This window comes from Triticum aestivum, chromosome 3D, assembly GCF_018294505.1.
Source record: "Triticum aestivum cultivar Chinese Spring chromosome 3D, IWGSC CS RefSeq v2.1, whole genome shotgun sequence".
Classification (NCBI taxonomy): Eukaryota; Viridiplantae; Streptophyta; class Magnoliopsida; order Poales; family Poaceae; genus Triticum; species Triticum aestivum.
Genome location: NC_057802.1, coordinates 245,727,140 through 245,739,819, shown reverse-complemented (window position 1 = coordinate 245,739,819; position 12,680 = coordinate 245,727,140). Strand labels below are relative to the sequence as shown.

The 12,680-nt window shown below is 46.3% G+C and overlaps 1 protein-coding gene across 1 annotated transcript; it reads right to left on the bottom strand.

The window, feature by feature from the left end:
- Nucleotides 1–238: 238 nt before the first annotated feature.
- On the bottom strand, nucleotides 239–11,639 carry LOC123078317 (protein ALTERED PHOSPHATE STARVATION RESPONSE 1). The gene is made up of 4 exons (XM_044500784.1): nucleotides 10,221–11,639; nucleotides 9,421–9,599; nucleotides 8,473–8,696; nucleotides 239–1,295 (listed from the first exon to the last, which is right to left on the bottom strand). The coding sequence occupies exons 1-4, from the start codon at nucleotides 11,440–11,442 to the stop codon at nucleotides 488–490; spliced, it is 2,433 nt and encodes an 810-aa protein (XP_044356719.1). The 5' UTR covers nucleotides 11,443–11,639; the 3' UTR covers nucleotides 239–487.
- Nucleotides 11,640–12,680: the final 1,041 nt, after the last annotated feature.

Sequence of the window (12,680 nt, the reverse complement as noted above, 5' to 3'; positions counted from 1 at the left end):
ATATCAGGAAATAAAGCAAAGTTGAACAACATATACGTTCAACAATATTCCCCTAATAAAGCATCCGGCTCATCACCGAGACAAACAAGTTTATGATTCCTTGGTGACAATAATACAAGGCGAAACCATTTCCATTCCTCAGTATGCCAGGTTTTACGTACACTGGTGTACTCAGGTCATCAAAGTTTCCACCCATGTCCAAAAAGTGCTTATGAAAATATCAGAACACGCAAGGTGCTATCAAAGGGTAAGGGCTCGGATCAAAGAAGTGCAATTAAACCACTTCCTCAATGACCATATGACATGATAAATGATTGATGGTATCAGGTGATGATCTCAATTTTGCTGGCTGACTTCTACAGTGCACTTGGAACATACATATTCAGAGCGGCCTAATGCCAGCAAACAACTACTCCCTACAACCAAAATAATATTTGCCTGCCTCTGGTGGCAGGACAATTACAGTAACACTAACACGCACAAGCCATCAACCTTGAACCTCGTCTCTGAGCATTGGCAGCACTGCAGATTTTCTCAAGCTACTGTACATGTCATGGCAGAAGAACGAAAAGTCCGCCATGTTTCTGAAGAGCTCTGGCAGGTGCATCCGGAGGTTTGCCAGCGTCTTCTCCCTCACCTGCCTCGCAAGCCTAAGGTGGAGCTTCTCCTCTTCCTTCAGCCTGATTTCTACTTCCTCAATGGTTATTCTCCTCTCGTTGACATGATCTAGGCTTGGAGTATTGGCTGCTTCGGGGTTAGCTTCCTCACCCTGGGATGCCTTTCTTTCTGTGTACCTACGATGCCAGTCTTCAAACTGTGCCCTCTTACGGTCAAGATCCCTGCGAGTTTCCTCACACCTTCGCCTTAGGCTGACCTCCTCTTCCTGAAGCAGTACAATATTGCTTATGACTTCAGTAAAGCTTTTAATGGCAGTTTTGGCAAGTTCGACGGGAAGCCTCTCAAGCAGGTCGTGCCAGGCATATAGCAGATTCTTGATAGGTGGTTCCACCTGCCTTGGAGGGGAGGATACCTTCTCCTTCAGATTGCTCTCGATGGAGATGAGATTAAGCTTCAACCATGCATTGAGTGCTCTGATGTACCCTTTCTGATGGTCCATAAGTTTGTCAAACTGCATATGCCACTCCCTGACAATGTCACGTAGCTCACAGGTCTGCTTATAATGCAAATCAGTTGTCTCCCTTGGAACAGGCGGTACCTCAAAAGCTCTGATCCCCGATATGGTCAAAAACTGGCTCTTGTGATGACGGTGCATAGAACTCCACATATTTGCCATGCTGCACAAGACATTATATTGACTTGAAGAGAAATGCTAAACAAAAAAAGCTGGAAAGCTTAGATGCAAGCTAAGATAACAAGCACTATATCACAAGAAAGGTATGATCTCATTTAATAAGAACAAATTATTAAAACATTACAAACTCCTTTATTACCCATGATGGCAATTCTTATTTTATCATGAATTTCACTATCTGTTATTGTACCTTGTCTCCAAAAAATAGCTGGCTACTTTTGAATTAGGGGAAAATAGATCCACCGACTAGTACAAATTTTCTCCTGCCTACACGCACCTAGACAACTGAATCATGGAATTCTTACTAACTTCTCCAATCGTTGCAGAAAATATGGTCCGGCTGTCCTGGCAATGAATTGGATGCATTGACAGATATATTTGGAAAACAAGTGCTTAATAGCGAACCATGCCCAAAATTGAACAGTATATAGGTACGAAGACATATATATATGGTGGATCTTCTGAAGATAACAACAAAAGCTTTCTTCCTCTTGATAGTTTGTTGGCCGTTTATAGGGGAAGGTTATTTTCTCAGTTTTCCTTTGCATGTGAGAGGCGAGGGTAAACTTCTTTTGCCTTTTTGTGGTTTCTTCAGTGGTTCGTGTCAAATGTGGGAGGTACTTTCCTGGTGTGCCGCAAGTAAATGAAATGCTAAATAAATCAATGGTAACAAACAAATAGGTGGTGTCGAAGAATTCTTTTTTGTCGGATCCTAACAACGGTACTAGAACAAGTACGTTGATTTGTAGTTGTGAAAACGTCACAGCCGGTTACCTGTACCCAATGTGGGTAACAGGCCTAATTACTGCCTTGCTCTCTCTTTCTCTCTTTTCTTATATAATATGTGGTGAGTACAAAAGATTACAATATCAGGGGTACTCGGCGAGTTAGGGGAACTTGACAAGATGGAACTAGGTCTCGACGGGAAGCGTTGAGATCTCCATGTGGAGTAAAGGTTCTAGGCAAGCTGAAAGGCATTGATCCCCTCTTCATGTGTCCCTCTGGCCCTTGTATAGCACAAGTAAGGAGAACCCCACATCAGGCGTATAGGGGTAGGAGTCGGGCTCGTACTGGGTACCCTTTCCTTTGTGTTCTATAGGATTTCCTTCTATGTCATCTGGAAAGTTGCTTCCATGGACGGTGATGCGTCGTCTTGGGAGCTCTCGCCCGTAGCTGCCCATAGCTAGGCCCAGGGGGGTTCCATTGATATGGTGTTGACTCCGCCAGGCTTTGGATAATTTTACTTATCGTCAACAAGCCCCCATCAGTATTCGGAATAGAATTTGGTCCACGAGTAAGGTTGATGTAGATACTTGCAGTCGTCTTGTCACCTCCTTGTTCGATTGAGGAGTCCTCTATAGTTTTCTCTGTAATCCTTGTTGCGTGTTGGCAGTCGCACTTGATAGTTGTTGGGTGCTCATTCCCCTCCCCTTCTAGTTGTTATTAATGAGTAGTCGGCTTTGCTTTGCTTTGTCGAGAGTTGATCCTCTTTGTCACGGGCGCGTAGTCGATGTCAATTGCAGTCACGTCCTTTAACGACTGAGATTCCATCTTATGGCCACGTGTCGTGGTGATAGGCTTTGGCGTGCCGGATCCGTGATAATTAGAAATGACAATGTAATGATGCTTGACAATGTGACGTTGTTGATTTGACACTTCCTCTTTCCTTGGGCCACAATCCGGCGATCTCCAGAATTTTGAACGGTGTCGTGCCCCTATTCCTGTGCCATGTTCTCTAGAGTTTTTTGTTTTTGTTGTAGAGATACGACATTCTTCCTCCTTTCCTATCACTATGACCTTTTCGACTTCCCGTTTGCTCTTCTGCGAGCTTCTCCAGTTGCTAACCTCGTTGGCCGTTACCTACGCTTGATGAGCCGGTGATGAGGGATCGATAAGGGATCTCCAGGACATGGAAAGCCTCCCATGTGATCTCATCTTCCATGCTCCTGCCTCTGGTTGAGTTGTCCATTGCCTTGTCCAAACGAGATGGTGGTGGTGGCGGATTCCTTACGATGCGGCATCAGTCTACCTATTTCCGTCTTCATGCGGGGCTTACTTTTCTTCTATGGCATTGCTCTGGTGAGCTTGACGCCTGATTCCTTCTTGTATCATGCAGTATTTTGGGGCGCATTTATGCAATATTTTGTCTCCAAAAAATATTTTGGGGCGCTGCCGGATGTGGCGTTGTTTTGATGTCACATTTCTTCTATGGGATTGCTATGCTAAACCTGACGTCAGATTCCTTCTTGTATCATGCACTCTTCACACATCTGTGCGATATTTGGGGGCGCTGCCGGATGTGGCATTGTTTTTAAGTCACTTCTGCATGTCTTCCATAGATCAATGGTACTCTCTGGGCCTTTGTTGTTGTGTCGTTCGCCCTCGCAACAACTACAAGTCTCCACCCCTATTGGAGCCACGGGCGGTGCTAAGGCTGATTGTCGGTCCTGTTGGATTTAAGTGGAGAGGACTTTCAGCGACCCTGCCTTCATTAACTTCTACACAGCAAGATCTGAGCCTCTGGCAGATGGCAAGTTGTTGCCTCTTTGCAGCGACACCTACGAGCTTCATGGAGGTGGGGAGGTAAGATGACGAGCGCGAATTTGACCGATGACTTCACCCGTCATCGCCAGTGCCCGCTGAGATCTCGTCCTCTTTCTTCCTGTGACTACCAAAATGGACAATAGATTGTATAGGAGCTCAATGGTGACTATCTAGTAACTTTCCATTTACTGTGTGTTCTTCACATTTTCTCTTCTTACTTCAATTTTATTTGATTTTGCCTCCTAGATCCTTTCACCTGGGAGGATGAGGAGGTGAGCGACTGTCTTACTAATCTCTTTGTGGGAGATTCCTGAGAGTGGACCTCCCCTAGTACGCCTAGGCCCTTGTCGATCGCTCACCACTCACCAGAGGAACCCGAGAATCGACTGTCAGTATGTTACCATCTTTTAGTTTCATGAATCACTTTTCACTTTTCTTGGATCAAGCTTGTCCTTATATTTTCCCCATTTTCCTTCTAGCATTGATACTAGATTATGAATATCCTATCTCTCTGATCATTGTTCCTTTTTGCCCTAGTGAAGGTAGAGCACGGTCTCCCATAGATAGGGAGGTCGCATAGGGAGGTCGCGGGGCATCCTCCTGCAAAGCGACAGAAGAGGGCTACATGGCGGATAGTTATTGCCGCGGAGGGTCCACCCCATGATCCGCAAGTGCCCAACTGATGGCATTGTCTTCCTCTAGTCCGGGGTAATTGCTCTTAGAATCCCTTCATGTTTTTCCTTCCCTTTTCAGTAGTAGCATCGATGGTACATTTGGGTTTTTTGGTTTAGCTATGTCCCCTTATGGGGAAGTATTTTAATGGATACATCATCCAACTCTCGATGTTATTGTTAATAACACCATACATGATGAATAAGATATGACTAAGCTAGCCCTACATGATTACCTTGGGAATAAAGTAATGTCCTAAGCATGAGTGGCTTGTAGTAGTTGCCATCATACCGTTGTGGGTTTACAAGGGAATCGGTCTATGCCGTCACGAACATACACACGGATACATGGGTTTTACTTTCTCCCTTTTGTGCCATATCTTTGGGCAGGATGCGTTGTTGACCTTGTTGCTAATCTTGCTTGTAGGAGCAGTTTGTCCTCATGTTGAACTTGGCGAGTCTCTACTCTCATTTTAATTTTGTTCGTCCTCTTAGGCCCACAGGAGTTGTGTTTGGGTACGTGATGTGATGCGGAGCATCCCACAGACATCACCATGCCAAGTGCCCCATCATCAAGAGACACGTGCATCTCCCACATCATATATATAAAGGTGAATCTTCTCCTTTACGCATGTCTACTTCACTCTCCCGAGGATGGTATACTACTTGACCTCCCTACCATTCGCACCTATAGGTTTGAGCCGAATAACAAACGTGCAATGGAGGAGGTCGTGCACAAGCGAGCACCACACCATCCGCAAGGAAAGCATGGAAGCAACGAAGGAAACGTGAAGACCCAAGGCCGGATTCCGAAAGCATCGACAGGAGTCACCACGAAGGTCAGCAGCCTCTGGACCCCCGTGCACACGGCACCCCCACCCCCCACCCTCCCCCCACCCATTGCACCGGCATGCCTACGTGCAGCTATTGGTCTTTGCCCATGTAGCATTCCCTTTCTGCTCCTCGCTTGCCCCTTCATGCATAAGGACTATATATACCTCTCCCCTACCTCGAATCTAGGGTTAGCTAAGGGAAGGCTAAACATTAGAGCTTTAGCTCATGTACCTCCCCTTTGTGGGATCTATCTCCCCTAGTGGAATCAAGGCCTCATCTTGAGGGGAAGACTCCATAGGAGTGCAAGACATCCTAAGGGAGAAAATTCCTTTAGGAATATCAAGACCTCCGCCTGTGTAGAAGAAGGCTTCCTTGAAGCATCAAGCCCCCTTGCCTTAGGACTTGGGGAAGAATCCTAGCTTGTTCCATCTTTGTCTTGTGGATGATTTGGATCAAGTATTTCTCCATGTGTATCTTGTGTTGAAACTTGTGTGTTGATTTGTGTTGGATTTACCTGTGATTCCTCGTGATTTTCCTCATGTTCTTCGTGTTCTTCAAATCCACCTCCAATTCATGAAGATTGGGCCACCCAGGGACTTGGTCCTACATCATGTCTTCTTTGTTTCCTTGATCATAATCGGTAAAGCTCCAAGAGAAACCATCATCTTCTTGTCGTGATAGACACGGGTTTCAAACATCTATAGGAGATGCAATCCCAACACCATATTGGAGGGCATTTCTAAGTCCACAACTACGAAGATGCTCCATTTCGTGCGATGATTTCCTGTGGCCCCTATGTAGACAGAGAAACCGATGTACCCCTTTGGTCGATATGTCCTTCCTGCTAGGGGCATCACCGCCGGCCCAATTCTTGCGGGTCGAATTCCCATCCTTCTGAGTGTCTCCATGGTTATCAAGGTGTACTTGCTACAAACCGCTGGTAATACCCTTCGCAAGTCTGTGTTTCCTATTCTCATTATGATGATGGATTGTCCTTCCAGTCATACTTCTTGGCAAGGTCCATCCAAAATCCTGTCCATGAAATGGTGCTGCTCTCCTTTTATCTAATGGCTCATCTTTGAGCCATGGGGACTCCAGGATGTTTCCTCCAACGAAACCACACCTAAGTTTTTGTGATTTAATTTCACATGGCATGGCGTGAGGCATGGTGTCGTCATCTTTCCAAGTGAGGGCTTCTTTGCTTATTTCTTCAACCATCCGATGAAAACAAATACTCTCTGGTACCATGGGTCCAGGTGAGGTGGAATCCCCAGCCGACACTTGATTCTTCCTCGGGGATTGATAGTTGGATCACGCATGTCGTTATCATTGCCTTCTGAAGATGATTTGCTAGATCACCTCTTGCCTCCGTCAAGGTACGGTGTTGGTCTTTGTCGTGTTTTCTTTTTTTGGAGTTGTCTTTGTCGTTGCACTTGCTCCTGCCTGACCTCTTTCTTCCTTCTTGCACGACCTACTTCCTTCTGGCACGAATCCTGCAGCCACCATTCCATTGAAGCGTCCAAAACCGTGATCCTCCTCCGTTCAGCCGTCCCCCAACGATTCCGCAGATCTCCTTGATGCAACGACAAGCTGCGATTCCATGATTATGCATTTGGTGGAACTTGCACCATACTCAAAGGCTGCCTTCTCTCAACCTTCTGCACCATTTTATTTCTCCATGCTAGTGCACTTTCTTTAGTGTTGGAATAGCCAACGGGACCCCTTGTGTTGAGCACTCTTTTTTCCATTGTTCTGGCATCCCACAAATAACCAATGAACTGATTACGTCTTCATACACATGTCGGGCAATGTTGTGCTGTCGAGATGGTGTCTCCGAAGGCCATTCGCCTTGGCAATCGCCATCGATTTTGTAGAGGTCCTCCTTGCAAAGTTAGCGAGAAACCTTCTCTTCTTTTGCAGCAAAATTTACAGGACAAATTTCCAAACAGGTTCCTTGTCGCTTAGTTTCTCATTGAACAAGAAGGCAACAGGGAATCCGTCATTCACCAAGCCCCCGAGCTTCTCTTCCTCGTTTGTCGGTAGTTGCATGCCGATTGCGATGATTTGCTATCCGGTGATAAGGACGGAGCCATAGACCCGATGTGATATCGTCACACCAGCTGTCAAAGATTTTCCATCACATTCTAACGGCAGTACTAGAACTAGTACATGGATTTGTAGTCATGGGACCGTCACGATAGAAGGGGACACGTGCTTTACCCAGTTCAGGCCCCTGTGTTGGTAAAAGCTCCACTTCCTGCCTAGCCCTCTCTTTTTTAAAATACGTGGTCAGTACAATGGATACAATATCAGGGGTACTCGGCGAATTAGGGGAACCCGACAAGATGGAACTAGGTCTCGACGGTAATGTCGAGGTCTCTACGCGGTGTAAAGGTTATAGGCTATCTGAAAGGTGTTGATCCCCTCTTCGTGTGTCCCTTTGGCCCTTATACAGGGCTAGTATGGAGAACTAATGTCAGTCCGTCAGGCATATAGGGGTAGGAGTCGGATCCATATCGGTAACCAATACATTGGAGCCTTTCCTTCATGTTCTATAGGATTTCCTTCTATGTCCTATGGAAAGTTTCCTCCATAGTCAGTGATGTGTCGTCTTGGGTGTGCTGGCCCACACCGGGGCCTAAGGGGGTCCATTTGATATAGTGTTCACTAGGACAGGCCTTGGATAATTTTACTTATCGTTTTCAATTGCAAAATGCTATATATAAGCAAAAACTATGAAACTGTGGACTGAAGCGCGAATTTAACTGCCTGTTGAAACAGCAAGGTCAATCAAGGCTAGGAGAGTATTTATGTGGCAGCATATTCCCTTTACTTTACATTATTAGACTGTAGCAATGCATATTTTAGCCTTGTTAAATCGATCTCCACACAAATAGATATACCTATAGTTCATCATATTAGCAAGGACAATCAGGTAGCTTAGTCAGCAGATGGATAGCTGGATAAAATTATGAGAAGGAGCCGCAAATAGACAAAGTATATATCATTGACACAATTAATTGCTCCTGAACGGTAGAAACCAAATTGGCATAAAATAGAAAATGACATAATTCATTTCCAAACAATTTTCATAAGTCAAAGAATGCTCACCCATCGACAAGGTCCACTAACTTCGGGTATAGCTGTTTATCACGTAGACGATTTATTTCTGAAACTGTTGAATCCATGGATTGCATATCCACTATGTACCTTGTGTGCAAGTGGCTAACGGCAGCCTTTGTCTTCTCAAGGGTTTCAAGTTTAACACCACGTTTCTTTTGTTTATGCAGTAGATCAACCTTCTTTTGATAATCAATTTTCATAAGTTCCCCTGCCTGGTTTGGCACATTCATAAAGCAGATCAGGCAACAAAATCAGAGACTGAAACAACAAACATGACAAAAGAACAATTGCTGACGATTTCACATGGAAAGAGCACTAAAATAAACCACAGGTCAAGAATGTGAACGAGACAGTTTGGTCTACACTCATTGCTCCTACTAACAAGAATTGACTTATCACTGCATTTGTAATCCATAGTCCTACATTACTACATTTCATCTTGAATCTACTTTCATAATACATGATGTTTGCAGCTTTACACCAACATATTTTAGTAGCAATTAGCAATCAAAGTGGCTCATAGACCGGCCAACACCCGAACAGACTAAATTTGGATTTGGAGGGAGTATCTTCCAAATGATAGGATCTTTGGCAAGCAACCTGTATAAGAACGGTTAATTACACACCCTGATAAATGAAACATTTTAGAAAATATTGACCCTGATGCAACAGTAAGATATATAGTGCAACACGAAAAACAAAAGGTAGCAAAACTGGTGTTTGAGATAACAAAATTTATGTTCCACGGTTAAAAATTTGGCTAATAGTAGGGATTTAGCTGCAGAGGAGTTCACTGTTCACTACGGGTTTCAAAATATCACCACATAGCGGCTAGGACAAATGCACTAATATTCTAACAACGAAATGGGACATGGATAAACCAAAAAAAAGTATCCTAGCAAAGCTATTCCAAGAAAGTACTTTAATAGACATTACCTTCACTTCATCATACAATTTTTTCTCCCAGGCAAGCATCCGGTCGAGAACTGTGGCATGAGTTTCGAATCGTTCATCAATCTCGAAATTAACACCTAAATCCTCTTGGTCCGGTAAATTCTTGAAGGAGCGATTCCATGTGATAACATGCATGATTTTCGTAGAATGATCAATATGTCCTGAAAAATATCCAAGGATCGTAAAGAAGAGTAAATTCAGTACCACACTGCACACACCAAAAAATTGAGAAGTTTAAACTTGGAATTCAGTAAAGCAGAAAACTAGCTGCTGGTGGACCACAGCCGATATTTCTAAGTTATCTGAAATGAAGCTAGAGACAAAAACAACAAATGATGGTAACCTTACAGTAAATTTAGCACCCAAGACAAGTACACAAATAATCTTGCAGCTGTGTTTGTGAGCACCGAGTCAACAAAGCATTACAACATGCAGTTTCCAAATTTGCAAAGGTGCTATAACAACAAAATAGAAGGGAAAATGACATCAAAGGGAAGTACACTATATACGCCCTAGTTTAGAAAATAGAGCTAGTCTGGGGTACTGGGTTGTTAAACTAATCTGGCACGGGGCAGAACTTTAGTTTCCACTTTTATCTATACCAAAAGAACATCGATTGTTTCATAAATGTTAATTGCTTTCTTGTTTCCAAAACTAACGATCTGTGGCACGGTGATTGTCTGGCACAAAGGGTGCGGACTGATTGCTCAGGATTCAAAACCAAGGATTACTGTGGGGACCTCCCCTACAGTTTCCATTCAAAAGAAACAAGACACACTTGCCTCGACTGTCAGCATGGTTGGAGTGGTAATGCATCCGTGTGGCCTCAAGCTTTTTTGACACATCATGTGCACTCTCCGAAGACCTGAGAAAGTTATCATCAAGCTGAGCAATAATCTGCAGTAGGCTGGCAGACACCATCATAATCTTCCCTTTCCGGGTCTCAACTGAGCCCATGGACGAGGCATGCTGGTGGTGTACTTCTGGTTGCAGGCCAGGTGCCTTGGGTGGCTTCCTAACAATCGGCTTCGACGGGGGAAGGTTTGCCCCAAGCTCATCGATGGCCTTCGCCTTCTCCAGTGCTGTCTGTGGTGGCCGCTCCGCCCACTCCTCAGCACCACGTGATGGTGCAGATGCCTCACTAACAGCTGGATTCATCACTGGTGCCTTCACCTCGGGCACTGACTCCTTCTCCCGCCTATCCATCCAAGTATCATCAGTTTGCTGCTCCAGGGTGGGCGGTGGTGTGGGGGTTGGACCGAAGAAGTAGTCCCAGGTAGCCATTTGAGCCTCCGGCATGGGGGGCGGTGGTGTCGCAGACGCAGGCGTTATTGGGGATGGGTTTAGCTGCGGTGGTGGCGGTGGTGTCACTGGAGAAGACCCCATGCTGTCCATCACCCCTCTCTTTGGCGGCTGTCCGTGCACCGTATCATCCATGCTGAAATCGTCATGCTCGTGGTGATCGTCGTCGTCGTGGTCGTTGTCGTCCTCCTCCTCCTCCTCCTCATCATCATCATCATCATCATCATCGCTGTCAGTTATGATATGACCATCGTCCTCCTCGCCATCCTCCTCCTCCTGGATAGCAGCACTAGCTGGGGCGCGGTTCTTGGTGGCAGCCCGGGGATCGGGCATGGGGATGTTGGGGGTTGACGAGGAGCGCTGGAGGCCATGAGGGAAGTCCATGAAGGGCGGGGGCGGGGGGGAGGGCGGGATGAGGACAGTAGTGGTGGTCGGGGGCGGAGGCGCAGAGGCCGAGGCTCCGGCTGCGGCCGCCGCAACGGCGGCCTGGTGGGAATGGGAGGCTATCATGCTGGGGTCGGGCGCCTCGCCATGGGCAAAGTCCGAGAGCGCGCCGCCGGTGCTCTTGAGGAGGACGGTGTAGGCCGAATGGGCGGCGGCGAAGGCGTTGCGCGCCTGGACAGCGTCAGCCATCAGCCGCTTCCGATCCCGGCAGCGGCACACCGCCTCCTCCTGGTCGATCTTGGACTGTGCGCACCCCATCTAGGCGGCGATGGGAATCCGGGGTTCTGGCGATCGATCCTCAGAGGGGATCTTTGGGGAGGCGACACGGCGGCGTGGGTGGCGGCGTGGCGAGGGGAGGGGGGGAGTGGTGAGGGCCGGTGGCAGCGGATCGGTGGTAAGCTGCTGGCCTAGTGCTGTAGAGTCTGGAAAGTGATGGAGTCTCTTCGCATTTTTCAATTTTTCCATTTTATTAGCTGTTTTTATCCGCCCCAGACATCCGGGCAGGCTGGCATCCCATACCATGTGCATGGGAGGATATGGAACACTATGAAGAAACTCCATGTTAGACCGATGGCAAGGGCGCGTCAATTCCTTAAAGACCTCACGTCCTTGTGCGCCCTGATCTTTTCCTCTTCTCTTTTCAGCCTCATTCACACAACCGTCATCATAGCTCCGCCGCCATTGTTGCTCTGTCGTCATCCCCACCCACAACGTCGTCACTAGAGGCCCCAACCCACAACTCTGCCGTCCATGCTGTCAAGTTCGCTGCCACTGGATGTCGTCCCGGTACATGCAACTCCTTCCGACATATACCTCGTGTTCTTTGTGTTCGATGAAATGTCTAAGCAGTTTTTTTATTCTTTTTGGTCATTTTTAGGTTACCGATGGACTTATCATCGAATGATGCGTATGAAAACACGGACCTTGATGATTCATATATAGAGAGTTCATAAATTCGTCGGAATCGGGCAATGAAGATGTTGAAATGATGATGACCACGATAAGAATTGGAGAAGCAAGAGGAGCATGTACCGAACTTCAAGGGTTCGATAAAAAGGGCATGAGAGCTCTTCCTCAGGATAGGTTCGCTGGCGCGAGGCTTCTCTACACCCACTACTTCAGATCGAACCGACCATACCATGAAGAAATTTTTTTCGACGCCGCTTCCTGATGAGCAGAGATTTGTTCTTGCGCGTAGTGAATGTTGTGGAGGAGGCTAATGACTACTTCAAGCTGAGCAAGGACTATGGCAGGAAACTTTCTTTCTTTGCTGTACAGGACGATTGCTTTCAGGATGCTTGCTTATGGTAAGGCCGCAGATGCTAATGATACTGAAATTTGGATGGGAGAGACCACATGCTAGAACACGACGATGTAATTTGCACGCGTCGTGCTGAAGGTGTTTGGACCACAGTACTTGAGAGAACTAATTGTGAAGGACAAAAAAATGGTTGGCAGTTAATTAGAGTATCAAGAGGATTACCAGGTGTGTTCGT